The sequence below is a fragment of the Carassius gibelio genome, chromosome A7 (assembly GCF_023724105.1).
Source record: "Carassius gibelio isolate Cgi1373 ecotype wild population from Czech Republic chromosome A7, carGib1.2-hapl.c, whole genome shotgun sequence".
Lineage (NCBI taxonomy): Eukaryota > Metazoa > Chordata > Actinopteri > Cypriniformes > Cyprinidae > Carassius > Carassius gibelio.
Window position 1 is genome coordinate 23,751,877 of NC_068377.1, and position 25,474 is coordinate 23,777,350.

The 25,474-nt window shown below is 38.8% G+C and overlaps 2 protein-coding genes across 7 annotated transcripts in view; one reads left to right on the forward strand and one right to left on the reverse strand.

Moving 5' to 3' along the window:
• LOC128016880 (nuclear factor of activated T-cells, cytoplasmic 3) overlaps nt 1-3,426 on the forward strand; it is a 67,111-nt gene extending 63,685 nt beyond the window's left edge. For both annotated transcript variants that reach the window (XM_052601739.1, XM_052601740.1), the window contains one exon: nt 913-3,426. In XM_052601739.1, the coding sequence (XP_052457699.1) occupies nt 913-992 (80 nt within the window). In that variant the 3' untranslated portion in view covers nt 993-3,426. The remainder of the gene's footprint in view (nt 1-912) is intronic.
• Nucleotides 3,427-4,384: 958 nt separating this feature from the next.
• Nucleotides 4,385-25,077, reverse strand: LOC128016881 (epithelial splicing regulatory protein 2-like). Of its 5 annotated transcripts, none has more exons than XM_052601745.1 (17): nt 24,896-25,076; nt 24,576-24,728; nt 23,960-24,088; nt 15,384-15,497; nt 14,944-15,058; nt 14,059-14,154; nt 13,897-13,951; nt 13,531-13,641; nt 13,114-13,246; nt 12,678-12,720; nt 11,973-12,274; nt 11,350-11,586; nt 11,065-11,263; nt 10,293-10,497; nt 7,720-7,897; nt 6,164-6,265; nt 5,583-5,630 (listed from the first exon to the last, which is right to left on the reverse strand). In XM_052601745.1, exons 2-16 carry the CDS (start codon nt 24,705-24,707, stop codon nt 6,179-6,181), a joined length of 2,136 nt encoding a protein of 711 aa, XP_052457705.1. In that variant the 5' UTR covers nt 24,708-24,728; nt 24,896-25,076; the 3' UTR covers nt 5,583-5,630; nt 6,164-6,178. The 5 variants fall into 5 exon arrangements, with proteins under 5 accessions (XP_052457704.1, XP_052457702.1, XP_052457701.1 ...); XM_052601746.1 differs by lacking the exon at nt 5,583-5,630 and adding an exon at nt 7,487-7,520 and having other exon boundaries at nt 6,179-6,265; XM_052601744.1 differs by lacking the exon at nt 6,164-6,265 and having other exon boundaries at nt 4,385-5,630; nt 11,350-11,526; nt 24,896-25,077.
• Nucleotides 25,078-25,474: the final 397 nt, after the last annotated feature.

The window sequence follows — 25,474 nt, forward strand, 5'->3', positions numbered from 1 at the left end:
CCCTAGTTCTCGCTCTGTTGCTTTTTTTATAGGATGAACTTTTGTATCATGGTTACTGTTGACTGGTTTTGTATATGCTATATTGCTGTGAACATCAAACATCGTTTGAGCCTGTGGAGAAACAGTCATATTTTCACAGCATTAATCAGAACCCTGCTGGGACGACCTGTTAAAAACAGATTCAGATTCCCGGCCTGCAAAGTAATTACCACACTTGCACTGTTGCCTTCTGGGATATAGAACATGTGTTTTAACAAAGGATCAATTTTATGCAGACCTTCCATAGTGCTTTAAAAGCCCAAGCCAACAGGCTGAAGGAGATGTAGTCAGAGGCCATTAAACTCATAATGAACTGATGCAACTGCAGAGGATGCTTTTATAGCCTGTGTGTTACTTGTGCTCTTAAGAAGACTGCTGCTGTCAGAATGGTCAGACGCACAATTGCACACTTTTTCCCCCTACGTGATCACATACCAAAGTTTATTTTATTTGATTTTATCCCCTCTTCTATCTGACTTCCATCAGCCCTCGAGGATGAGTCTGTAGCTCAACACTGCCCTTCAGTGGTTATATACAGGAACTGATTTTTAAAAACGCTCAACATGAAAGTTCACACTAAAGTTTGGGGACAGCAATTTCATATTAATACTGTATTCATCTTTGCCATCACAGGAATAAATTCCAATATAAAACATAATAAATGTACAAAATGGTTATTTTACATTGTTTTAATATTTTACTAAATGACTGATTTTGTGGTATTTTTGGTCAAATAAATGCAGCCTTAGTGGGCAGGAGAGAAACCATTAAAAGGTCTTACCAACCAAAACCTTTTGTACAGTATACCAGTCCTTGAAATAATATCTCCTCCTCCTAAATAATCGAACTAATGTGTCTTTTTGTGTGTTTCAGTGAATGAGATCATAGGCAGGGACATGTCCCAGGCCCCAGAGGCTCATGGGGGCTCGCCAGCTGCACACAGTCAATCCTAGCCCACAACACACCCTTCAGTCTCTCAGACCGTCTTCCCAGGACTCCAGAGCCAGTGTCAAACTACCCTTCGTAGCGTGGATCCAGAAGCACTTTGAGCGACAATCATTGCTTCCACACACAAACAGCCGGGAGAGCTGGGGTTATAGATTGTACGCATACACACAAAATCAGGTGTACTGTACACATACACACACACAGGCGTGCTTGAGTGGGAGTAAACTAGGATTGGTGGTGTTCTCCTGGAAATAAAACCAATAATGCAGGGCTCTCTGGCAGCATGATGTATTATTATTTGTAGCTGGCAGATTCACCATGCAGTGGAGCACCTCATCCCTGACCGGGATATACAGTACACTGCATACATAGATGAGGGGTGCTCGAAGCGTGATAGATGCCCACGTCACATATTTTTACCAGCGAAAACTCTGCCTTTTTTCTGACAGTTCTCCCAGTGCTGCCCTGTAGTGGACGGGCTCTTCTAGTGAAGATATGCAACATTCCACGTCTAGTGACCTTTCTGAGCTGTAGATAATGTGTTTAATGATCGGCCCATTTCCACTTCAGGTTGAACAAATGCCTTAAGTAGTAGCTGTGATTTTGAACAGGCTTTGTGCAAACAATATATATATATATATATATATATATATATATTTTTTTTTTTTTTTTTTTTTTTTGAGGACGACGATGACACGGTTGAATCCAGTGGTTGGTATTTTATACTTAGAAACTAAAGGAGCTTCATCTTTTGTTCTGGAGTGCTGTGGATCGTGTTGAATCTTATTATAACTTTTATTTGCTTTAAAAGTCAAAAGAATTGTTCTCAGACTCTAAAGATAACATACATGTTTTGTATAGTTGCATGGGAAGATAAACTCATGACCTTAGACTAAAAAGCTCATGTGTGTGTGTGTATATATACACTCACACACTGTATGTGGGCTTCATGTGCATTGAACTCAAACACAGTAATACGCTGACTATGCTGAGACTCGCTTTGTGCCTTTGATTAGATAAACAGATATGCATAAACAACTGCATTGGACAATTCAAACAAAACTCATTGCAGGTTTGATGTCAGGGAAATAACTATATTTAAAAGATTGAATTATTATTTGTATTTTTTTAAAAGGTTGCATCCTGACAATCAACATGTCTTACTATAGAATGTACCATAGGATCCCAAACCCCTCACTCGGCCCATCTTAGACCATGCTGCTGCTCATTTTCACTCACGATTGGCTCTCTGTGTGGAGTGAGCAGGTTTCTTCTGTACTTCACTCACTGGGACGGACACTGCCAGAGAAAACAAATCTGAGTTTCTTTTGGCTCCATGCCTTAAATTTTGCCTTTCGATTTTCTTAGGAAAACTGGCACAAATCAATTAAGACATTGTTTTTTTTTTCCCCTGTTATTTTTCATTCTTTGAGATGTATAGCTGTAACCATGACTGTTAATTATGTTTTGAATTTTTTTTTGTTTTTGCTATGCACTATAAACTTGCCTTCAGCCTTTAAGATTAAAAAAAAAGAAAAGAAAAAGAAAACCTTGATGCCTCTAGACTAGTTTAACTGTAAAGACGCTTCTTCGTAGAGTAGTACGCCAGACAGGAGTTCTGTGTGTCAAGATGTGTCTGTTCATGCTCAAAGCAAGCGTCTTAAAGGTTTTGTGCATATGCGCTTATGTCAGTTTGTGTCCAGAGAATTGTAGAGATTTGTTTTGTATCTTAAAAAACCTTTTTGAATTTAAATGGTGTAAAAGCACATTGATACATTAGGCTATGCAAGGACAGATGATAGGATGGTGTGATATTTTCAAACATACAAATAGCAGGTTTGTTTGTTAGTCTTGCATCTATACAGTAAGTTTATGTAAATCCTTACATATAGTGACAGGTGTTTTCAATGCCACTTTGACTATTTAATTGAAACTATCAAATATACAGTAGGAAACCCTTAACTTGTGTTCAAATGCAACGTTAGAGAATGTGTCATAAGGTTTAGGTTTGATTTCGGTTTAGTGTTTTTTGAGAATCAAGACAAATACAAAAACAAAAAAAACACATGGATGGAAGGGGAGTTCTGGGATGAAGCAGGTTCCCTAGATAAGCACCTATTCTCATTCTCTAGAAACCAAAGATCGAACAATGTGTTCCCATTTTACCTACAGATGACGATGCAAACACCAGAACTCTATTTTTGATACTCTGAAATGGATGTCATTCCTAAAGTTTGGGTAGCTTGAATGGTTTGTAAAATAAAAAGTACAGGTTCAGTTGATGTTTACGGAGCCTTGTATTGTCATGTCATGTACATTTTGTATTTAACATTTTGTAATTTCTAAGACTGCAGTGCTTTTTGAAATTATTCAAAGGGAACACCGTGCGGCATAGGCTCTTTTGAGGTAGTGTATCAATAAAAAGAATAAATGCAGAAATGTCTTGTGTTCTCTTTGTCATCGTGTTCTGGATTGTGACATGCATCAAGAACTACATATTTAATCTGAATGAGCCGCCCCCAGGATAATGTCATATACACACTCAATATATGAACAGAAGGTGCAAAGCTGTCAGTGGGGGGTGAAACCCTCAGGAACAAAAGCTAAAATATACATCTTGTCCCTAAACAGCTTATATCATTACCTACCTTAAGTTTATATTAATGTTTTGAAAGGGGACTGTCCCAGTGACAGATTTGTACCTATTATTTATTTTTTTAAATCAGATCATGCTGCTGATCAACCTTGTTTTTTTGACTAGGAGTAATAATTTCAGGGATGCTTCAATTATAAACTATTGATTTAATTCAGGAGCAGTTCTATTTCAGTGGTCATTATACAACATTGGGCAAGTCCTTCTGAATAAAAATGACTACTTTGTAGAATAACATTGATTATGATTCTATGGTTCTCAGTCACGGCTATAATGGGGGCCTCTAGCTGAATATTTAAAACTAATAACTACTGTTCTAATTTTCTATGTATTATTGATATTTATTTTATGTTTTTTTATATATATATATATATATAATATTCAAAATAACCTAAAAGTACTCCCCCAATCCCACACATCTTGAACAACCTGGATACATGTAGTTGTCTTATTTTAAAAGTGTGATTTGTAAACCTGTTAAATCTGCAATTTAAACTCCAAGGGCATTTTTAATTAACTTTGTCAAGATATAAAAATATTTTTATTAGTGTATAAAGTGTATTGCATGCATATTTTAACCTTGTCCAGGAAAAATGAAAAACATGAAAAGTCATAAAATTGTTGTGGACAATGGGGAATCTTGGAGTCAAAAACAGTTCAAGACCATTGCTCTATTCTTCAATGACACGTGGTCCAAGCTGGTCTAAAAAAAATAATAATAATAATCATGTCACCACTTTGACATGAGGTCAAAGCAATATCAATTTATTTATAACATAAGAGTCACATTTTATACACATACATGTCATACATTTGAGGGGAAAATGCTGTTTCTTTCACTAGAGAGGTGTGACGTTTTGTTCAGCCTTGTATTGCACTGTAGGTAATGTAGTCTGGAAGTAATGTAGTCAAGAAAAAAAAATGAAACTCATGATTCAAGCAGCAAAAGAGAAAAGAACAAACATAGACCACATTTCCAAAGCACTCGAAAGTCCAAAACAAGGTAAGACTTCGGCACAGTTCAGTCTGCGCATCTCTCAACAGGTCTGAACGCAGGCAAAATAATACACACCTCCATCGATTCAATTCATCTAAGGAACGAGCATTTATGAATGTAGGTTACACAAACAACTCTTATATATACTTTAAATAAAAATAAAAAATAATTTGGAATGGATCAGACTAAAAATCAGTTCATGCAAGTCTATGCAGTACATACTTGGTCTGATCCTCATGGAATAAGGAAAAGAAAGACTGTCAGTCCAAACAGTGCAGAGGTACACTGGGAAAAAGCATCATGCCCTTTTTAATCCTATGTGCTGCATAACAGTCTTTTTAAAGCATGTATTTGGCTTCTTGCAATCTCACTGCATTTCAAAACATTCCTTTATCCATACCGGCAAATAAGTATTGCATTGCATTTTGGTTGTCAAGTGCAAGGACTCGAGCCTAACTGGACTGGCCAGCTGTGTTTATAACAGGAAGACCGCTTGTTCCATAAACTGATGGCTTGCAATGTTAGAAGTTTACTTTAAGTCTTGAATTAGGAAAGAAGAGATCTTGACATAAAAAGACACAGGAAGAGTTTAGCATGCATGCCACTGATCTCAATTTCTCTCATACACACACACACACACACACACACAAAGCAGCGAGGCAGTGCTACTGATGGTTTATCGCGTGTATATAAAAACACACAGTGCTTCTGTGTCAGGTCCTCTTCTTCTTTGTGTAGACAACAGTCTTCAGACGACGGTGTGAAAAGCCAAAAGACAGGTAATGAGGGAGAAAGGGCTGGGACAGGTGAAGTGCAGCGGTCAGTGTGCGGTCACTCGCAGCAGGCCAGGCGGATGGGGTGGCCGGAGAGGGGAAGATTGGAGCATTCGGCTACAGCCTGTCTGGCTGCTTTCTCACTGGGGAAGGTCACCAGCGCCTCCCCGCTGCGCTGACCACTCCAGTTATACAGCATGAGCACAGAGTCTGCCTGGAGCTACACCAAAACAAAAGTGAAACAATTAAAAGTGATATTCCAGTGGTAAAATTAAAAACACTGGCATGTATTACAATAAGGTCAGAAAGGTCAAGATCATGCATGCACACTGAACTCTATCACTAGGGAGAGAAAGAGCATTTGATTTGGATTAATCAGATCAATCAAGTCACCTGAAAATGAAAGAGCTTAAACTTAGGAAACCCTTTTAAAGGCAGGAGATTGCAATACGTTCAGAACGATGACGCTACCCGAACAAAGACATTCAAAGCCCAAACCAATTAGTCAGATTAGAGAGAAAAAGCATTCGAACATCTGAAAACAGCAGCATTAGATCAATAAAGCATTATGGGATTGATTATGCAAAAAGCAGAGATTGGAGATTTACAAAAGATATGGAAACAGAAGATAGTATCAGGGATTCAACTTCTGATCGGAGGTCACCCCAGAGCAGTGGAAGCGAGGGGAGGAGTTAAGAGTATTATCCATGCACAGGCGACGGGTTCAGGTCATGGGGCATCATGGGAGCTTACCTGGAGAGGCTCGCCCTACAGACAAAGCCACTCTTTGGGCTGAATCAGACTCCGGCCCTGATCGCTCACTCCAAGCAAGCTGCTGTATTCTTCAGGAGAGTACTACAGCACAATGAGCCACAGTCAGTGCCACAGGCCTCACGTTACACTCACAACAATCAGCACTTCTCTAAACCATGTTCATACATGTACAGCAGTGTGCATGTCTACTAGGGGTGTAAAAAGATATGCTTTTAAAAAAAACTGTTCTTTTAAACTTTCTATTTATTAAAGAATCCTGGGGGGGGGGGGAAATCACAGAAATACATTTCAATTTCACAATATTACTGTTTATATTGTATTTTGATCAAATAACTGCACACTTGGTGAGCATAAATTTTTTTAACAATTTAGTGTGTGTGTGTTATACACTACCACTCAAAAGTGTGAATTCATTAAGAGTTTTTATAGGAAACCCTTTTAAATGTTGAAATTATTTATTTTTCACTTTTTCAGGATTTTTTATGAATAGGATGTTCAAAAGAACAATATTTATTTGAAAGAAATCAAAAAAAATTTAAGTGCAAAAAAAAAATCAGGAATCATAAAAATCAAAGATTCAGAATTTAATTAACTCAATGTTAGATCACATATGCTCACACCCCTATGGATGTGTGAAAATGTTAAATCTACAGGTAAATGAAGGGAAGAGTATTGAGTTTGCTAAATGTAGTTCATTTAAAAGGCTCTTTAAACCGATCTGAAGTGCAGTGTGTTAGAAGTGAAGAGGTGCACCAGTGTATGTCCAAACACACCACCCCAATACACTGTACAACAGAAATAAAACATTTGCATCATACTGGGTTGTACAAAAGATGTCCAAGCGTGAATGCACTATAGATATGGAAAGAAAGAGGGGGTGCAGACCACCTGCCAAAAAAGAAACACTTCCCGCACACAGAGGCCCATAGTGTGCATTTTGGATCAGAGGTTAAAAGCACACTTGGAGGGTGGACAGAGCTAGATCCATTTCAGCAGTTCAGCAAGGAGTCAAACCTGAACTCAGCATTTTACACACGCGCCACTGTGCTACGCTTGGTGAACAGTGTTAGACACACAGCTCAGAGTCACACGAGAGGCCAGGGACGCTGCATGCTCAACACCGTTTTACCAACCCCACCACACAGAGAATAAACTACAATATCTAGAAAATCTCCATGGCTATATATATATGTACATATTTTGAGAGAGAAAGCACACACAGACCCGTGCCCAACACAAAGCATCACTCATTTCCATTTAACTCAACCCATTTTTCTCCTCCTCGGAGTGCTGGTGTCATACCATCATCTGATGTCTCCACCTATTCGGGTGTCAGCTAATGAGAGGACAAAATGTGCACAATGATTCAGCATAAAAAAAACAAGAAAGAAACTTTTTAAGATGTGTGCTGTTAACCAAGAGCACCAGGTTCCTGATAAAGTCTCAGGTGAGAGGTATGCTGCTTAGGACACCCTTTTTGACTTGTTTTTGAACTCGAGAACTTGAGTGAGTGAGTAGTGGAAATGAGGAGTCACCTGATATCCCTGAAAAAAGCTGAGGACGTCTTTGACCCCCGCGTTGTATGGCACACCCTGCATTCGCACCAGTGCTCCGGGCTGAGGGGGAAGGATGGAAGGGGCGTGCTGGGTGGCCACTGCTACTGATCCCGGCGGGGCCGCAAAATAACTCAGCGTGGAGGGAGAGACCGGTGGACTAAATCAACAGAGAGACACAAGACGAGTTTGAGAGAGAAAAAGAAAAAAAAGGTTTTCCATAATCGAAAACAGATGCATTAAATCATTATAACATGGATTATACATTCTGAATGGAGGAGCTACATTTGAAGCAATTGTAATACATTTGATTGACTTCTGTTTTAAAGAAGACTTATGAAGCAAACAACTCTTCAAAAGTTTGGGATTGCAAAATCTTTTTAATGTTCTTGAAAGGTCTTTCATGGTCACCAAGGAAGCACTGATTTGATATATTTTTTAAAAAAATTCATTACAGTTATATTGCAAGATATACATGTGCATCTCAGTAAATTAGAATTTCGTGGAGAAATTAATCTATTTCAGTAATTCTCACTCAAACTCAAATTGTTGAACTCATGTATTAAATAAATTCAATGCACACAGACTGTAGTTTAAGTCTTCGATTCTTTCAATTGTGATGATTTTGGTTCACATTTGACAAAAACCCACCAATTCACGAACTCAACTAATAAGAATATGGTGACATGCCAATCAACTAATCAACAAAACAACTGCAAAGGTTTCCTGATCCTTCAAAATGGTCTCTCAGTCTGGTTCACTAGGCTACACAATCATGGGGAAGACTGCTGATCTGACAGTTGAAGACAATCATTGACACCCTTCACAAGGAGGAGAAGTCACAAAAATCCATTGCAAAGAAGCTGGCTGTTACAGAGTGCTGTATCCAAGCATGTTAACAGAAAGTTGAGTGGAAGGAAAAAAAAAAAGGGTTGAAGAAAAAGATGCACAACCAACCGAGAGAACCACAGCCCTATGAGGATTGTCAAGCAAAACTGGATTCAAGTATTTGAGTGAACTTCAAGGAATGGACTGAGCCTGGGGTCAAGGCATCAAGAACCAACACACACAGACGTGTCAAGGAATTTGGATACAGTTGTCATATTCCTCTTGTTAAGCCACTCCTGAGGCACACGTTTACCAAAACATTTTGGAGCACCTCATTCTTCCTTCTACTGCCCACACTGCCAAAACCAAGAGAAACAAGAGACACTCCCCACACTACCAAAAGCACAAAAAGTTGGTTAAGTGACCGTGGTGTTGGTGTGCTTGACTGACCAGCAAATTTGTCAGACCTATTGCTATTGTCAAGAGGAAGATGAGAAACAAGAGACCAACAAATGCAGATGAGCTGAAGGCCACTGTCAAAGAAACCTGGGCTCCCACACCACCTCAGCAGTGCCACAAACTGATCACCTCCATGCCACGCTGAATTGAGGCAGTAATTAAAGCAAAAAGAGCCCCTACCAAGTATTGAGTACATGTACAGTAAATGAACATCCAGAAGGCCAACAATTCACTAAATGTTTTTTTATTGGTCTTAAAGTTCTCTCATTTGTTCAGATGGTGAATTGGTGGGTTTTTGTTAAATTTGAGCCAAAATCATCACAATTAAATGAACCAAAGACTTAAACTACTTCAGTCTGTGTGCATTGAATTTATTTAATACACAAGTTTCACAATTTGAGTTCAATTACTGAAATAAATGAACTTTAATACATTTTTTTAATTCATATTTTATAATTAACATTTTGTGTGTCAATTGTCGATAAAGCAAAATTTCAGCATCATTACTCTAGTCTTCACTGTTACATGATCCCTCAGAAATCATTCTACCATATTTTCCGGACTATAAGTCACACTTTTTTTCATAGTTTGGCTGGTCCTGCTATATTCAGGTGCGACTTATTTATCAAAATTAATTTGACATGAACCAAGAGAAATGAAACAAGAGAAATGAACCGAGAGAAATGAATCAAGAGAAAACATTACCGTCTCCAGCGCTCTATGCTGTGCCCTCTCGTGGCTGTAGACAGTAATGTTTTCTCTTGGTACTTGGTTCTAAATAAATGCGACTCATAGTCCAGTGCGACTTATACATGTTTTTTTCCTCATCACGACATATTTTTGGACTGATGCGACTTATACTCAGGTGCGACTTATAGTCCGAAAAATACTGTATGCTGATTTGTTGATATAGGAACATTTATTATTATCAATATTAAAAAGGATCCACAGGATTCTTTGATGAATAGAAAGTTCAAAATAGAAGCATTTATTTTAAATTAATTGAAATTTTAACTTGCTGAAAACAGTGTTTGTGATTACAATTAATATTACTAATATTATTACTAACACATTTAAATACTGAACATCGGTGTTTATCTTTTTTTATGGTAATGATAAATATGCTAATGTTTAATAAATAAATTGCACAGCTAAATTTAACCCCACTATGTGCCACAGACAACATAAGCATTTAACAAAGAGGCATGTAAAAATGAGGTCAGTTTAGAACGAGGTAAATCTTTGCACAGATATTTGTCTTCTTGTACCTGGGGTAGTACGTGGTGTAGTTCATGTTCATGTTCATGTTCATGTAAAGCTGGGGAGAGTAGTAGGCGAAAGCAGGTGCAGGGCTGTGTGCTGGGGACAGTGGAGTTCTTGGAGTGGCCAGCAGGGGGGGCTGATAGAACGCTGCCTCACTGGGAAGCATAGCTGGAGGAGCAGGAAATGCAGCATATGTTGGTGGAGAGAGACCTGAGAAAGACATGACAGGACTTTATTAAAAATGAAAATTTCACCATGTGGGCATTCTAAATCTCGCTCTCTCTCTCACACACACACACACACACACAGCTGACCTTGCAGGAGTGTGTGAATGTCATGTATACTTATCTTAACTGGCACAGAGACAACTACAGTGTTTTCTGATGTAGTGTGAGCACATACGGCCCATTCTCAAGCCAAGGTCAAACAACCAAATCAAATGACAGAATAAAAAGCCCTTCCTTTTGTGCCGCTTTTGGGCTTGCTCTTTCTAAAATGCCTAAATGTTGCACCTTGAGGTCCGTGACAGAGGTGATCACACCACTTTCTTGTAGATAGATAAACTGAAATCTAATCTCAAACGGTCCAGCGGATAGGAGCAGAACAGCACAGGCTGGAACACTGCACACAGATCAGCATCTCTTGAACAGGAGGAGATTACAGCTGCTGGCTCACGCCAAATACTAACCCAAATTAACAGTGCAGTTCATCTTATCATGGTTTCCAATAATCATTTGACAAGAACAAAGCTCTATAAAGTAGCAGACAGTCTCTTACAGGGCAGCTTGCACGGAGGCGGCGAGAGGCCGCTGCGGTTAAGCGTGCCCCCCATCAGCACAAAACTCATCTCCTCAGTGGAGCACTGGAACACCTCTACATAACGGTCCTTCATCATCTTCTTGTGGCACTTCTGAGCCACCATAAACGCACGGTCAGCTGACTTCATCTGAATGAAGGCATCACCAGAGGGTCGACCCTAAAAAAGACAAACCAAAAAAAAAAGGTCAAAGGGTCATGCTAGAAACACCTAATGATTCTAATTTCATCAAGTTCCTCTGTCACCTGTTGGTTCAGGACCATGTGCACTCCATGTGGTTTGATATCGATAGTGTGTTCTCCCATAAACTCCAGGATGTCCTCGATGGCGGCAGTGTACGGCAGACCTCTCAGCCTGATGCAGTCTCGCGTGCTGCCGGTGGTGATGAAGGGTGACGAGGCTAACACCGGTACAGACACCATCTGAGGCGGAGGAGGAGGAAGCGTGGAGATCAATGGAGTGGACATGTAGCGATTCAAAACCTAGTTCCAAGATACAAAAAGGAGGTCAAGAAAACAGCAATGAAGAACAAGATGTTGGTCACATTCAAACGTACACCAAGTCAGCTTTTTTTTTTTTTTTGCTGTTTATATATTACTTTTTTTTTTTTTTTTAAGTGCTAAATTGTTGTGAATTCAAAACTTTCTCTTAGTACATCAAAACATAGTGCTGAAATTTAGCAACCATAAATCTCTAGCATTGCAGTTTTGCAAAACTTCTGCCCTATTATACCCAAATGCAACCATAGAATGGATTTTAAAACTAATGGCTTCCTAAAGAAAAATGTAAAAGGGTGAAGAATTTTTTTTTTCTAAATGATGAATATCAGTGCTTTGGTCTCGGAGCGTTAAACACAAATCATCTGTACCTGTTGGACCTCCGCTGCAGTACTGCGAAACAGCTCAATGTATCTCTTGCCCAGGATCTGTTTGTGCTTCTTCAGGGCATTCTGGGCATATTCCTCACAGGCAAAGAGAACAAACGCATCGCCTGTGGGACGTCCATCTGGGTACTTCACAAACAGAAGCCCCTCCGTCCCATCAGTCACCGGGCTCTCCGGTCCCAGGAAGCCCAGAACATCCTGAGGACTAGCAGTGAACGGAAGCCCACGCATTCGGATTATCACTTGGTTTTCCTTAGAAAGAAACTGAGCTACCTCATTGGACGTGCCTGTCAAAAGATGAGGACATTTAGAAATGGCAAACGTGGCAACAACGTGAGACAGACTCCCAGCTGCTGTAAAGCCTTTCAGCAAACACATCCACACGCACTGTAATGATATCTCGGCAGGCTGCTGTTCTTTTACACCTGCTGTGTGTGAGGCTTTTCAGAAGCTCCTGACCCATCTCTCTCCCTGAGGGAATGACTCTGTTTCTCTGAGAGTTTACCCCTCTACCTGCCCTACACGAGTCAGCAAGGGAAGAGACTCACAAAGAGTCTTTCATTCCCACAGAGGGGGTAAAAATGAGGGACTGACACACACACACACACACACACACAACTGGGAATAGCAGATAGAGATTTACTCTACAAATGCTCACATTACAACAGAAGACAAATGTAAATGACTCACCTCCTGCAATCTTCAGAAATTCCTCACCAGTCGCTTTATATACCTGAAACAAAATAAATAGAGTGTCATTGGAGTGGACTGCATGCCTTTGATTGTATTATTCAGATTGTGTAAATTAGGGATGGGTGAAGATGGTTACTTTGTTAATTACTTAATTTGATTATGATATTTTACCTATAAAATTAACAACAACAATACTTTAAAGGGAACAAATTCAGAGATGCAGCTTCTTTAATATGCTGTGCTTTAGCATGCTGTTAAGACTGTCAAAGTAAACGCTCCAGAAAGTGGTTTCTCTAAATTCATCATCAGACAACTCGAACACTAGTAGTTGATTCGTCTCAGATTAAAAGGGAGTGTTGTTGCACAATGCATTTTTTCAGATGATCAGAGTAAAATAAAGCATGGTTTGGATGCTTTGAGGAGGTGAACTCACTTCAATGTATCTGTTGCCCATGTGATGTTTATGTCGTTCGAGTGCCATGTCTCTTTGCTCAGAGTTTATGAAGCGCACCAGAGCTTCCCCGTTCCTCCGGCCCTGAGCATTTAAACACAGTGCAACGCCACCTCTGATACACACACACACCCACAAAAATCAAACAAAGCCAGAAAACAACATATTTAGTATGCATCCTTTAAAATGTACTCGTTATGATAAATCAGCTTGGACGTTCCACGTAAAGCTACTTATCCACTAGTGAAAGTCCTGATATGAGATTAGGCTAGATTTGCCTTTCAGGTTTTTTGAAGTTTTGCATTACACTGCTAATGTGCACTTAAGGGTCTTTTCCGAGTGCATGCACCATGTCACTGCAAGTGTGCCTTTCAGTGTTAAGCGGATCTGAAATCTCACTTGGCAATGTTGAGGCCCTTGAAGAAGCGAGCGATGTCCTGATCAGATGACTGCCATGGCAACCCACGAGCTCTGATGACTGTCTCGCTGTCCACAGCTTCTGTCTTACTGCTGGAAGCCAATGCCCACATGCAGACACACAGGTTACAGATCATTCATGCGTATCAGCATACTCATGTGTGATGACCGTAGTCAGACAGTCTTATAATGAGAAACCCCACAGATGTATTTGAAGACTTATGCTCAAAGTCATCAGCTCTTAAATTAAGAACATTCTGGACAGCAGTAAAAGGGAAACTCCTCACTTCTCAGACAATCCAAACTCATCAGTAAAAAAAAAAAAAAAATCTAAATATGAGTAAATACCATGCTCCGGATTCAAACTTGTAGTTTACGGTCTCAGAAGTGGAGAATTTGTGATCTACAAAAGACAGTCACATGATCAGCTGTGTATATCAATAGCAAAATATGTAAGGTTGTATCAGTATATAAACTGCACGGATCAATCTTTTAAGCTGAGGGACTCACTGTAAGGCTCAGCCAGGAGGTGCAGAATTAGCAGAACCATGTTCTTCACCTCCCTCGTTCCGGCCTCCTGCTCCACCGCTGCAGGAACACACACATCTGACAACACGGTCAAGGTCATACGCATACGTGAATGCACAGATTCCTACCAAAACAGCTGAAAATGCTGAAATAGTATTATAATCCTGGGCCCGCATTCATGAAAATTACTAGTGCAAAGAGTTGCACCTAATGACAAACTTCTAGGAGAATTCTTCTTAGAATTAAAGAAAAGCCCCTAGCAAAGGAGGAAGTAATTCAGAAAGCATCTTAACCCTTAAAAGAGCTCTTAAGGTCCAAAACTGCTAAGAGTACTGACAAGGAAACAAGAGTTTCTTTAGCAGTGGAGAAATTTAACTAAATGTGAAGAGAGAAGAAATGCATTGCACACAATGCATGATAGTGTGTTAATAAGACACTACAGATTAGATTGTGTAGTGATCGTGTTTATGACCAATATCAGACACACATTAAAATCTCTGGCACGGTATAAAAATGCCATAGTGCCAGAAAGGAAAGTAATCACTAATTTTAACTATTTAATTTTATTTATATATGGTAAAACAGGAAGGCTTATAATAAACTAATTTTTTTTCTTCATAAAATTACATAGAAAATGGTCATACATAGCAATGGGTTTAGCCCCGCCTCCTCACTATGATAAAAGTCTCAGTCTTTTCCTTGCTTGGAGTTGCTGCAAGATTGGTCCTGAATCACTTTTAAGCTAATCCTCCAACATAGAAATTTTTGAGCTAAATTATGAGCTTTCCTGATCTTTAAATACTGGTATTTGGGGAACCACCATCTTACACAAATAGCAAGGTAAAACCCAAAGCATATGCAGGATACAGTCCAGCATGGAGGTCAGAGTGAGATCTTTGACAGGACCTGCGTTGGGGCAGCATTTGTGGAACTCTTTCTTCAAGTCCACAAACGTGTAGAAGCACTCTGGCAGGACTAGATTCTACAACAACACACACAGACAAATGAGGGAGATGCACACTAGAAAATATGTTTAGGAGGAGCCTAAAGGAAGGGCAGAGGAATGGAGTGAGGGCATTTTAAATTTCCTCTGGAGAAGCACAGCATTCCTTTAAAGATTATAACATGCTGCTGCTAAACAGATTATACCAAACTGACAACTAATTTAGAAATGTCAGAAGAATACACACACCCATAGGCTTTTCCTTTTCAGTTTTCAATAGCCTTAGTTAAGGGTGGATTAAATACAAATAGGCTACTCAAGGATGGATGACTGGTGTGTTTGGACTTTGGAAGGGGTGTGTTACCTTTTTGGAGGCCTCAGGGTGCAGCACCTGTCGGATAAGCAGTGGTCCATCCACACAAAGTGTGTAGGAGCTTCTGCCCAGAGACTTCAGTTCATCCGACACTGACTGATAAAACTAGAGACAGAAACAGAAACAGTGAAAAACAGAGAAGGAACGGAGAAAAACTTTATTATTTCTATTCTAAAGCACCGCAGCATAACACACAGGTGCATGTATTAGATTCAATTCCCTTTACATCTACACCTTTGAGTTCTTTTTTTATAAATAAATTTGACCGATATTTCTTTTTGACAGCTGAAGGCAATGTCTTGGAGCAGGGTGGTTGATGGCCTATATGATAGACTTATTTTATTTAATATTTACGAAATTTGAAATAATTTGAAAATTAAGTAAATGCGTCAAATAAGCATACTTATACTTTAGGTGACAGCTTCTTGCTTCTGTAATCCCATTACATTACTACTTTATTATTTATTTATTTGTAAAAAAATAAAGACTGTAACCAGCAGGGCAAGTTTGTGTGCATTGGGAATCATATTTTTCCAAATAAACTATAAGTTAAAAACTCATTTAACGTACAGCACACAAGTCAAAATGACATGAATATGACAGTGGGTAAATGTAGCATAGTCTGAAACCACTGAACTTTCTACTACAATGTCAAGGGCAGCACAGAGGACACCCACATTATGTAGTAATATGTACACATGCTGCTCCGTGTGTGTGTGTGTGTGTGTGTACTTTCTTTCTTTGAAGATTAAGCAGCTGGTCAGACTGGATTGGTGAAAATACAGGAAGAGAGCCATGGTGGTTCCAGTCATTCGAGATAAATTATTTCACATGACCAGAGAGATAAATGACAAAACAAATGAAGAGTGTTTGTCCTGCTCACAGTGCATCACCTGCCCACTCACAGCTATAGGAGCTCCCACATTTACCTGTGATTAGATGTTGGGTGTGAGATCAATGATACACCATATTAACGTTCATGGGTGGAGCAAGAGAAAGACTTTCTTGTCATAGCATAACTATTTGGTGTTTTAAACCAAACATAGAGAGAACCTATGGAATCACCAATAATAAAAAAAAAAAAAAAGATATATACACACACACACACTTTAAAAAATATTGATAAACTAATGTTAAAGGGGGGGGAAAAAAGTCTAAAACCATTTTACTTGCATTACATTGAAGTGAGTTCACATGTTAATTTATGAAATAAAGACAATAAATAAAACAAGAATGTGTGTAAACAAGAAAAATATTTGACAAAATTACAAAATTAACCTTTAAATGACATTTGACAGTGAACGCGCAGCCGCATATACAATAGCTGGGGTCAGTCGCAAATATTAAAAATTAATTAAATTAAAAACTTTGTCAAAACGACTGGTAACTTCTGACAGCAAACAGTGACTGAAACAGACCTGGTCTGTCTTGGCACAAGTGTTTGGGCAATATGGTCATTTTTCAAATCGTCATATCGTCAGCCTGTGAGATCGTCGACACTATTTTTGTGCATTGGTGGAGCAAGAGAGAGAGAGACTCTTTGTTCTTGTCATAGCATAGTTATTTGTTATATGTTTTAAACCATGCGGGTGCGAGAGAGACAGCATTTGGAATCACCAATAATCGTAAATATATACTTTCAAACGAACTGATAAACTAACGTTAAATATGAAAATACTGTATTTAAAACAGTTGGTTCATATATAATTTGACGCAACTGTCTTATCACGCGTCCTGGGACAAATTTGCCGCATCTGCACACAGAAGTAATCAGTCTAAATGCTCTGCAAAATCAGTCAACAGTGAAAATCAGTAGTAGATTATATTTAAATCCAACAGTTTAACACCAATATTGGACATAAAAGAACACGTTAAACATAAAATACAGTATTCAAAACAGGCAAGTTCATATATTTGGAGTAAAGCTGAATTGAACTGATGCATTAGTCGTACAGCGCTCTGGACCGCACGCCTCATGACGAGACCGACGCACCACCACAGAAAGAAGAAAGAGATGCGTTCTAACATAACAGTGGCATTAAACTCAGTTAATGAAGGCTTGTTTAAAATATTGCACATATATAGGCCGCAGACGATGTACGACTGTTTGTGGATGAAGACTTTGTAACGGCCAAAACTACGTATTTTGCATACATCACATTATAGTGCGATGTGCCTGATCACTTAACTTATAACGCACACCATGTGGTGATGACGTAGAAGGACTATGTGAGAACCACTGTGGATTATAAATTCGCTCTGCCACCTAATTATTTTGTCTTTACTTTATTTGTAACGGAAAGAAAGAGTTAATCTCTCATGAATGAGAAGAGCACGTTGCTGTGTACCAGCCATTGTACCAGTGTGGGACACCAACTCCTTGATTTCTATCTCTTTCATTTCATGGATTTAAGGAATCAAAGCGTTACAACTTCTTCACCGACTACAGGCTCTAATCCTCCTTTGCGCGTGTGCTGTATGTGTGTGTGTGTGTGTGTGTGTGTGGGTGGGTGCGTGCGTGCGAAATGCGGTGCTGAAGTGAAATAGCTGGGCAGTTTGATAGCCGAATTAATAGGCTGCCTAATAAAAATAATAATAGTTATTATTATAATTTAATACATTAATAGGAGAATGAGCACTGAGCCTATTGTCCTGACTATCGACAGAGACATCTGCTATCGTCGATACCTCTGACTATCGTAGATACACGATTCTATCATTTATCGGCACAACCCTTACTGTGATTTACTTGTCTTTAATGAACTATTACAGACGTTTAGTAAACTTCTCCATCTCTGCATCAGCCAACAGCAGTACAGGCTAGCCACAAACTATGACCCGACAACTGATTTGAGTGCTTTATGTTATTCACATGAGCGTGACAAACATGGAAATGAGAAAATGCAAAGGAGAATAAGTCTCATACAAGTTGACATGAAAAAGAATGTGTTGAAAACGGTTCTTGCATAAAAAATTAATTAATTAAAGTGTAGAAATTTTTTTGACTCTGTGATAGCGAATTTCACAAATAATTGCAAAGAAACAGCGATCAACATTAAATATAGAATTTTGAATCGGAAACACTGATATTTTATTTTCTTATTCAATGTTCCCATTCATTTTTATTTTATTTTCAATTTTGAAAAATACCTTAAAAGTGCAGGCACTGAATGAAGCAGAGTTTATATTATGCATGTATGTAAGCTACACGTTACATTTTCAGCCAAAACAAAATGATAAACAGTTTCTCTGATATTAAAAGTACTCTTATTGTGTAAGACTTACATTATACCACCTACATCAACTTTTTTTAACTAATTAAACTAATACTAGCTCAGATTAAGAGTTATTATGAAAAAAACTTAATGTGATCAAACAAACATTAACTTTTCTATGATTTAAGTCATTCTGCGGTGAATTACAACAGAGCAGGAATGACAAGAGTCTGAAGAAAACCGATGTTTCCTTTATGGCCCAATTTTCTTATCATACAGGCCAGGGCTGATAACAAGCAAACATAGCCTTTACCCAGAGAAATCAAAAGTAAAAGCAACCATGACAGACAGTAGCTGTTTAAAAGTTTAAAAGATTAAGTGCAACATACATAACCTGACTAATCAAACAAATAAAAAGAATTTGAGAAAAAAGCAGTATAAAGCGCTCAAAACACTGAGAACAACTGAAGGCTGAACTGCAGTAAATTCAACTACATTCCCATCACACTCTTGGACTGCGACATGCTGTTTTTCCACATAACCTGTCCATCTTCATACCTCATGCAAATACAAAGCTTCGGTTAGTCATTAAGGGCTTAACTTTGGAAATACCTGACAATTCTGAAAGTATAATTCAAGAGCTTTACATCTTATTTTAAGTAATCTCAAATAAGCATCTAGTGCTGCACGGTTTGTGTGTGCACTCATGGCTGTTTTTACAATACAACCAAACAATGCACAAATTGGCAACTGCAATAATCCAGTGCAAACTTAATTTCTGCTACACAAACATTCTGCTAAAACACACTGACACACCCTGTGACAACAATTAGACGGGGGAGATCAAACTCCAGGGGAAAAAAGCTAGAAATAAATGTAACATCTCACTGGCTGGAAATTAAAATTCAATTAAAATAAAACACTTACAAATAAACAAATAACAATAAAATAAAATTCGCCTCTGCCAAGCTGTCAGTGAGAGTGAGAGAGAAATTTGATCTTTGGCAATCATTCGGTGTGTCCCGGTGAGCCATGTTTGCTCTGTGTGCATGTGTACAAAGAGATCGAATTCCAAATGGCATTTTTACTCCCTTGAAGAAAAGGGATGCAATCTATAGGGTCTTTCAAAACTGAAGTGAACAGCAGAATCTACGAAAGATCGTTTATTAAAGGAACATTTTTTGAAAACAGGCTCATTTCCAACTCTCCTAGAGTTAAACAGAGTTTTTACCGTTTTCAAAAATAGTCCCCAGCAACTCTACAACTACACAAACTAGCAGGGGACTATTTTCAGGTGCTTCGTAATATCACTCCGCCTTCTGCACACCTGGTACAGCAGCTGACTATTACGATGGAATGAGAGTATAGCTCCTTGCCATATCGGCCTAGAAAATCGCAACTTTTCATTTTCAGTCAGTCTTAATACACGATGTAACTACAGAAGTGTCATGTTTTAAATAGGAAAAATATTAAAAAACTTCAATTTTAAATTTTTCAATTTGTTCAATTTTAAGCGCGATGCTAACAGTGTAATCAGATTAGTGATCTATGCTTAGCTAAGCTTAAATTGCTACCGCCAGACCCGGAGATCAGCTGAATGTTTTAGAAAATGGTAAAACTTAACTGTTCAACTCTAGGGAAGTTGGAAAATTAGACTCTCTTTCAAAAATAGTGGAGTGCTTCTTTAAGGCTACTAGCAAAGTGTGCTTATGGTTAGGTCTGCACGAACAAAATTAAACGCAATTGTCATGCAAATTTTATCAGTAAAGCAGGTTCTGTGATTAGTAGTAAATCTCCATCACCTGTTTTCAGGTGGAGCAGCATTCACTACACAGAGCTGTGGTTCTCTGACAAGCTATTCAGAATCGCTTTCATAATCACAGACGATTTAATTGTAAAAATATGAAATCAACAAAATCGTTTGCGATAATGACAGCTGTTTGCGTATCTTCTCTGTGAACTAGGGCTCTCTGTAGTAAAAGCTGCTCGATCTGAGAGCATGTGAAAACACCACATTTAATAACATTTTAACTCTAAACTCACTTCATAATAAGTGTTTGAATTAAAATCTTCTGTGAGATGTGGCTTCTTAAACAGAATATTAAATTGTATTCTAAGCAGTGATAAAGGCTATGTCGGTTAGCATTTCATTATTTATATACTTTATCATGATGAAAACTATAACAAGAAGAACTCCGATAAACCATATATTGTTGTAGTTGTGTGTGTATTAGTCACGCTGAATCAATGAAAGCAGTTATATCTTCTGTTTATTGAGCTGCAGTAATAGGCATTTCCTGGATTTCTTCTTCGGAGCAATATTTGTATTTTTAGCATGAAAGCGCCCTCTGGCCATCGGATGGAGATTTACTGCTGATCACAGAACTGTGCTTCACTTAAAGATATGCATGACAATCAGCAGAAAATATTCCTTACCTATTATTACATTTCAAACAAAGGATCTGTTTTTGAATGAAGTCTCTTATGCACACCAAGGCTGCATTTATTACAACCAAAATACAGTAAAATAGTAACATGGTGACATTATTACAACATAAAATAACTATTTTCTATTATAATATATTTAACTAATGGCAGAGCTGAATTTTTACCAGGCATTACTCTAGTCTTCAGTGTTGCATGATCCTTCAGAAATCATTTTAATATGCTGATTTGGTGCAAAATAAACATTTATCATCCATCAAAATTTAAAACAACTGTGCTTTTTTTTTTCACTTTAAGTGTTCTGCCCTCTAAAATGATTAGGGCATAGTGATGCTTACTTTTGAGTAGAACTCAATCGGTCTGTTCGGGATGTATTGAAGTGAGAGTGCCTTTAGATGAGGTAACAGGGTGTGCCGACTGAACTACCAGGATGTTTAAATAACAATCACATACAACCGGATTTGAGGATTTGATTATTCCATTCTGTATTCACTTTATCCAATGCTGTAAAAACATGAGACCCAAGATCCATCTAATTCATTTCTATAAATGACCATTTTACTGATGGGAAGTCTTTCTGAGGCTGAATGAAAGAATGGATAAACATGTCACTCATCCTTTCATAGAGGCATTTGCAAGACCTCTCCCTTCACACCGACAGTCTGTGGAGAAATAAATCTCTCTGCTCATCACTCACAGGTACTGACACGCTCTTGCCAGCCTGCTGTGCTTTGTCAGCGAGCTCACAGAATAAAACACAATTTCTCTGACACACCCCATGTCACTCAAACACACCCAAGATCATTTTCTCCCACAAACACACTCATGATCTCACAGTAACAATTTAATTCTGCTTCAAGTCTTTTCTCCCTCGCACACACACACACAAAGGTTAGCACCACACCATTCCCACAGAGTTAGCATCTAAAAGCAGGTGCAAAGCCAAAGCGAGTCACCTAGTGAGTGCCAGCAGCTATAAATGTTTTTTTGTTTTTTTCCTGCATTTCACTTTGGATACCATGTCTCAATACACACAGCACAGATCAGGTGCTAATGCTCAGAGAGAGAGAGAGAGTGAGAGGGAGAAACTAAAGTAAACAAAAAAAAATAATTTAGTAAAAAACAAACAAACCATCTGTGAGTAATATAGGATGAGCCACACTAATCCCTCCTAAATACCCATTTCCTAACCTAGACACAATGACGAGGACAATTTTATCAACCGGTGAGTCACAACAGTGAGAAAACAGATGTTAGTTGTGTCACCATTCCGTATGTAGGGGACAGGTCTTGAAAGAATCTTTCAGTGAAGATAACAGGTCAAAGTCCTGAGTGAGAGCCCTTCCCCAAACCCCTCACTGTTCCTTACAGGACTGGTGACAATATAAAGCGTTTAGAGACAGATTCTGCCACATTGTGGTATGTGAATATATTTGCGCAGGACTGATTCAAGTTGACACATATGAGTGATAAGGAAACATGCATAAGAAAAAGTGCATGCTTGATCTTAAGAGTTAAGCACAGAAAAAGAACTAAAATGCTAAATGCTTGCTTTTGTGGTTTTAATAAGAATCAGTGAATATAATTCACACAGTGAAGAATGTGCCGTTTTAAATTTTCATATGATAATACAATTTCTTACTTGAATGCTACTGTTAAATAGATCTACTGTATTTGGAAAAGTTAAAGCACTATTTTATTTGTATCTCTCTTACATTGCATCATTTTGTTTGTAATTTGTGTTTTGATTTCTTCTTAAACATAAAACAAAAACAACTATATTATGATTATATCTTAGTATATGAGAAATAAAATTATTTGTATCATGAAAAGACATTGGTTATATCACCCACTTCTAGTTCCAACAGCTGTTGGAAGTGCTTGTATTTCTTTGAAAACAACAATGAATATGAACTGAACTGAACTGAACTGTGATTGCGCCTGTCTTTCTATTTATCTCTCTGAAAGGTTGGCAGGGAGAAATTGATTTCACTAGTTAATATTTATAGAGCCCCCTGGGGATAGGCTATGACTGAATCAAGATAACATGCCACCACCTGAATGCTACAAAGGCATGCAATAAAAAAAAGGGAGAAAGTAAAATGTAATAAATGAGACTAATCATTGATTAATGGTTCTAATTTTTACATTTATTAAATACATATAAATTTCAACAAACATCTAGTCCAAGAACTGAGTTTAGACTCAAAGTTGTTTTCTGTGGGACAGTAATGAGAGGGTGTTCATTATGAAACAGTGGGGGGTGGGAGCAGGTTTACAAAGTACAAACAAATTCTCTCTGTCATGGTTGAGAAACACGTTTGGCGACAACCTACTTTTGCCAAAACATACCTGCGAAACGAAAACTATACATATCCTGCTTGATAAATGAGCCTAACATGGACAGATTATAAAAAAAAATAATAATAAAAAATAAAAATAAAAAAAGGGTAAAATCTCTCTGGTTCACTTTTTTTTAATCCTAATCCCTCTGTTTCCATATCACTCTTGCTCACTCTCCACTGACTGACATTTATGGTTCTCAGGTGGGTGCATTCGCAGGTAAACATTCGGTCTTCCAGATGTCTGCTCAACACATCAGTCCACAACAAGACCAGACCTGCACTCCCCCCCTTCCTTCCCACACCCAAACCACAGCAAGCCACTTAAAAATCATCCCAAATCTGACAAATGCTAAAATCATGTTGAAAATATGCCTTATGCTGACACACAGCCTACTAAAATGTTTGTATACACTGCTTTATATGTGGCTTTTGATAGATTTTTTTAGAACACTACAAACTAAAATTTCGAACCAAGTGACGAAAACATTCCTAAGCATCAGTCTGAAAGGCCAGCATATACACAAACACTGTAGAAAAGCGTGGATTGAGAATGGTCTCTCACCTGCTGCAGGACGCTCTCCAGCGGCTCGGCCTTGCACAGCTCCTCCGCCGTGAGCCCGGTCTCCTCCTTGCATTGCTCTGACAGATCCGCACTGTCCGGCTGCACTAGAGTCCGCTGAAGCTTGGCCACCTGTTAACAACATCATGTCTTTCAACGGGCCTCGCAACACATCTCAAGCGGGTTTTCTCATCGGCGCGCGCTTTAACACACCTGGGCGTCGAGAACATAGACAATGTTCTCCACGCGCCTGTGCTGTCTAGATAGTCAGCTCACTAGGTTTGACACCGATGATGATGATATCTCAGAAAGTGTGTTTGTGTGGACGCAAAGCAGACACGGCAGGGTTACTGACCTACAGGCGATGACATGCACCAAACAAGGAACGCTTTCGTCTCTCGTGGCTCGAAAAGACCACATTATAAATGCTCGAATAACGCTGTCAAACAGTTCATCAAATAAAACAGCTGCTGCTTGTAATGTAAATCACAATGTAAACTTTCTGAAAGCGCTCCTTTGTTAGTGAATGTCAGCTGTCAAGGTTGTTTCTAACACTAGAACATTACTAGGTGGGTAGTTTAAAGTTAGAGACCTCACAACAGGGTCAAAAGGTCCGTACCTTATTCTCATGTAGATCCACAATTTGCCACACCAAGAGAATTAATTCCCTTTCATCCGACCCCAGTTTACCCCCATTTGCACCAGCTGTTGCCCCAAAGAACACCACCAGAGTATCACTGTGCGAAGCCATCAGGGACCACAAGGGTAAAAACTACAATTAAGAGCAAAGATCAAATAAAACAGTAACACGAGGGTTCCACCTTTCTCCAAGAGAAGCAAACAAAAGAAATGGAGTTTCAATTGAAGTACACGAGAAAGGACAGGAGATTACTTCAGGAGAAGGACACGAGAGAGAGAGAGTGCGGCGCGAGACTCTACCTGTTGCAGTACTTGTGCTCTTTATCCAGAGTTACTGGTTTGACTGGTAAAGGAGGCAGAAAAAGCCCTGGTTCGTCTCACGCTAACCCCATAACAAGCCCTGAAGCTTTTCACGCTGTCTCGTTTTTTCCTGGTTACCTGGCTTTGGTTCGGCCTCCCTGTTTGGAGTCGAGCTCCCGGGGGAGCGCGTTGATTGGCTGGTTTGTAAAGGTGAGGGCGGGGCGTATTGCCACGGCACCTATGTATCCCGTTCTGATTGGTTTATTATGCGTTGGGAAGTAGGAGAGAAGATCCGAAATTCATTTGTCTTGCTCTGCTTCTACACACTTATACAGACGCGCTGTCATTTTAATATATGTAACTGGTTTAGGTTTTAATGGCTAAAAGAAAAAAAAATACATGGCACTATGGCATAGCAATGGCAATATAAAAAATAAATTAAAAATAATTTAGGAGCCCAAACCTATCCTTGGGTCATACGTATACCCTATACAGTCAACTGTGCTGAGGATCCACTAATCCATGGCATGCCAAGCTTAAGTGACGATTCTATGGCCTCTTCCAGACTCAGGAAGTCAA